General features: G+C 41.0%; 1 protein-coding gene across 1 annotated transcript in view; it reads left to right on the forward strand.

Moving 5' to 3' along the window:
- The window catches only part of LOC121815316 (chondroadherin-like protein), a gene marked incomplete at both ends in the record, with an annotated part of 3,177 nt that extends 855 nt beyond the window's left edge, over nt 1-2,322 (forward strand). The window contains 4 exon segments of the mRNA XM_042225733.1: nt 904-1,065; nt 1,682-1,876; nt 2,005-2,160; nt 2,254-2,322. Coding sequence (XP_042081667.1) covers nt 904-1,065; nt 1,682-1,876; nt 2,005-2,160; nt 2,254-2,322 — 582 coding nt within the window.
- Nucleotides 2,323-3,419: the final 1,097 nt, after the last annotated feature.

Consider the following 3,419-nt stretch of genomic DNA (forward strand, 5'->3'; position numbering starts at 1 on the left):
CTGCGTAGCTCTCGTAAATTAGAGTCTTGCTCAGGCCGGAGCTCATTTATTTCTGAGCTGCGCAGAGTCCCTCTGGTAGTTCCACAGCAGTGCAAGAACACCATCTACTGACATAATGAGGTATAACCTCGGGATGGCAACGCATAACAGTGTTAGAATAAGTCACAATAAAACCAAAAATAAGCGGGGGGTGGAGGTGATTTTCTTACAAAATTACACATGTAGCGTCTTCCAACCTACTACATAAACAAACAGATACTAACCAGAAACATTGTTTGTGAAGCTGCAACCAGTGAACAACAGTTCTCACAAATGCAGGCAGAGGTTCACAGACAACGTGTGTCTGTTGATGACACACGTTGATTCCCACCGGTCACCTTTTCTGTGGCCGGAATTGGACACCAAGTCGCACCGATCAGCCCGTCTTCACGCAAGCCGTTTCATCTAGCGTCTACATGCTCCTTCCTCCCAGAATCTGGGCCTCTCCCTCATTGAGGTGCTGACCCAGCTTTTCAACAGATCCTTTCAGCAGCTGATAGGCCACATCAGGGCACACCCAACACCTCAACAGGTGCCTGCTATTGACTAATTTGTCCACTGTCCAGTCAGTCCATAGTGGATTAAAACAATGTCATACATAAACACTCAAAACATGCATTACAAATATCAAAGTGAAATCAAGCAAATAAAATCAGAACCAAACATACAAATAAACTATAAAACAAATACAAATTTCCACTGTGTGACAGTAACCAAGCACAGTGTCCAACCTTTTTGCGGGCTAAAGAATTACTAAACTCTAATCAGCAGTAATTTGTTGCTGTGTTTGCACCTTAAACATTTAATGTTACTGTTTGAGGTATGTAGCAAAACTAAAAGACTGAATGAGTGTTTTCCATGCAGAAGCGCCTTCATCTTACTCATTGGATTCTGCTGATCAGCCTGCTGGTCCGCTGCGTCTCTGCAGTCCAAGCAGCAAAATGCCCACAGGAGTGTTGCTGTGTCCAGCTCAATGTGACCTGTGCCAACAAGAACCTGACCCAGGTTCCTCCTAATGTTGATGAGGTATCTATAAAAATATACACTTACTCATCAGTTTGTTAGATACACCTTGCTAGCAACTGGATACGACCTAGAGGACACAACCGCATCCTCTTCTATCTTCAGAACTGCCTTAATTCGTCATGCATCAACAAGGTCCTAAAACATTCCTCCCAGATTTTGGTCCGTATTAGCATGATAACATCACACAGCTGCCTGCTGCACATCTAAGATGCAAATCTCCTGTTCCACCACATTCAAAAGATGCTTTATTGGACTGAGATCTGGTGACTGTGGAGAAAATATGAGTACAGTAATTTCAGTGTCATATTCATGGAACATGTTTGAGATGATTTGAGCTCTGTGGTACGCTATCCTGCTGGAAGCAGCCATCAGAAGTTGAATGTGGTCATAAAGGGATGGAAATGGTTAGCAACAACAGTCGGGTAAGCTGTGGAGTTTAAACAATCCTCAAAAATGGGGCTGTTTAAACAATTCTCTGTTGAACAGGTGTTTATTTCGAGGCAAATACAAATTTTAATACCCCTGTTAAAGAATGATAAGGCTTCGGCTAAACTTCTCGAGCTGTGGTACCTATTAAATACTTATTATTATCCTCTAATATGTAATCTCCTTATAGAGAACAGTCAAACTGGACCTTCGAGGTAATGACTTACAGGAACTCCCCACTGGGGCTTTCATGCACACCCCCTACCTGACTCACCTGTTGCTGCAGCGCTGTAACATCCACAAGGTGAAGGAGGGGGCGTTCCGTGGCCTCGGTCGCCTGGTCTTCCTCAACCTTGCCAACAACAACATTGACATCCTCTACCAGGTATTCTTAGACTTAAACCACATATATCCCATGATCATTTTAAGTGGTTTTTAAAAAAATAAAAATTAACTTCAAGAAGTCTACCCAACCATTCTCAGTGCAGTCCTTGGTTTTTTTTATGATTCTAGGAGTCATTTGACGGTTTGTCCTCACTAAAGCAGCTTATTATTGACCGTAATCGTGTGGAAGAGATCCAGCCTGGAGCGTTCTCTCAGCTGGGCTCCCTCAACCTGCTCTCCCTCTCACACAATCAGCTGGTTTACATCCCTAATATGGCATTCCAGGTACCCACACTAAACCGTGTGTACAAAATACTTTTACAGAGATGCACCTGTTGCTGGAGCCTTAAATAAAATGCCAGCTTCCTTTGCTTTCAGGGCCTGCAGAATATCAAGAAGCTTCGTCTTAGTAACAACTGTCTAATCTACCTGGACACTGAAGCCTTTGTCGAACTGCTTAACCTAAGACGTCTGAACTGTCCAGGAATCCAATCCTCTGCAACTCGTTGCCTGCATCCACTAAGGTACGATGGGCTGTTGTTGGTCATGTACTGACAGCTTCAGGAAACCTCGGGAAAGTGATCAGCATCCCATCTTTCAGGTGAGAGACTGAACGCTGTCGACCCTCCTAAGCTGAGATGCCAGAGTGAGGAAGAGGAAGCAGCAGGGATCATACCACGACCCACTGAAGAACCGAACAAGGTCAAGTGTCCTGCACACTGTGTCTGTGAGGTGAGTGCACTAGTTTTTTGTATATTTATATTTATTTAATGCCTACCATATATTCCAAACTGACTTTAACCTCTTTACCTGCGTTTGCCAATATAGTTATTACTATATTATTAAAGATTAGCTTTAAGCTTTAAGGCTTTAAATATTAATATTATATATATATTAATATCTTTTCTCTTTATCTAGATATAATATATAGTATATAATGATAGTAGGATATAGTTGAACACATTGAGGAATACACTGGATTCTTGATTAGGTTAGAAAATCAATGCCAAGTTTAAGTCTGTAAAAACTACGGCTGATTTGCCGTTTTTCCATGGCTTGTGTTTTTAATCTACCAATTAACAGCCCTCAAGTTCATTGATCAAAAAAGGCTTTAAATTGAGCCAGCTTTGATGTTTTCCTCTACTTCAGATATTAATGTAAGCTACGATGGTTTCAAATTTAACACACATCAGAATGAATCAGTTGTCCTAACTGACTCTTAAGAGGTTCGTATTTGATCAGAAGTAAAGAAACAACACTTTTAAAATCCAAGTTAGTGGTCTGACTTTAGCTCCTCTAATGTGTGACTGCCCCCTACTGCCACTATGCATGTAAAACAGCTGCAATTCAATAATGTAGTTAAATAGGACTGAAGTTTGGACGCTGAGAGATTCTAATATGTGGAAAAAATGTTTTGCATGTGTGAATGTTGTTTATTACAGGAACAAAACCATTTTCCAAAGATGCATCTTTATCTGTTAAGATTAGCTTTAAGGTCATCATATTAAACCATAACTAACACTAGTAACTAATTTGGATCTTTT

This window comes from Haplochromis burtoni, unplaced genomic scaffold, assembly GCF_018398535.1.
Source record: "Haplochromis burtoni strain Fernald_Lab_line unplaced genomic scaffold, NCSU_Asbu1 Contig_180, whole genome shotgun sequence".
Lineage (NCBI taxonomy): Eukaryota > Metazoa > Chordata > Actinopteri > Cichliformes > Cichlidae > Haplochromis > Haplochromis burtoni.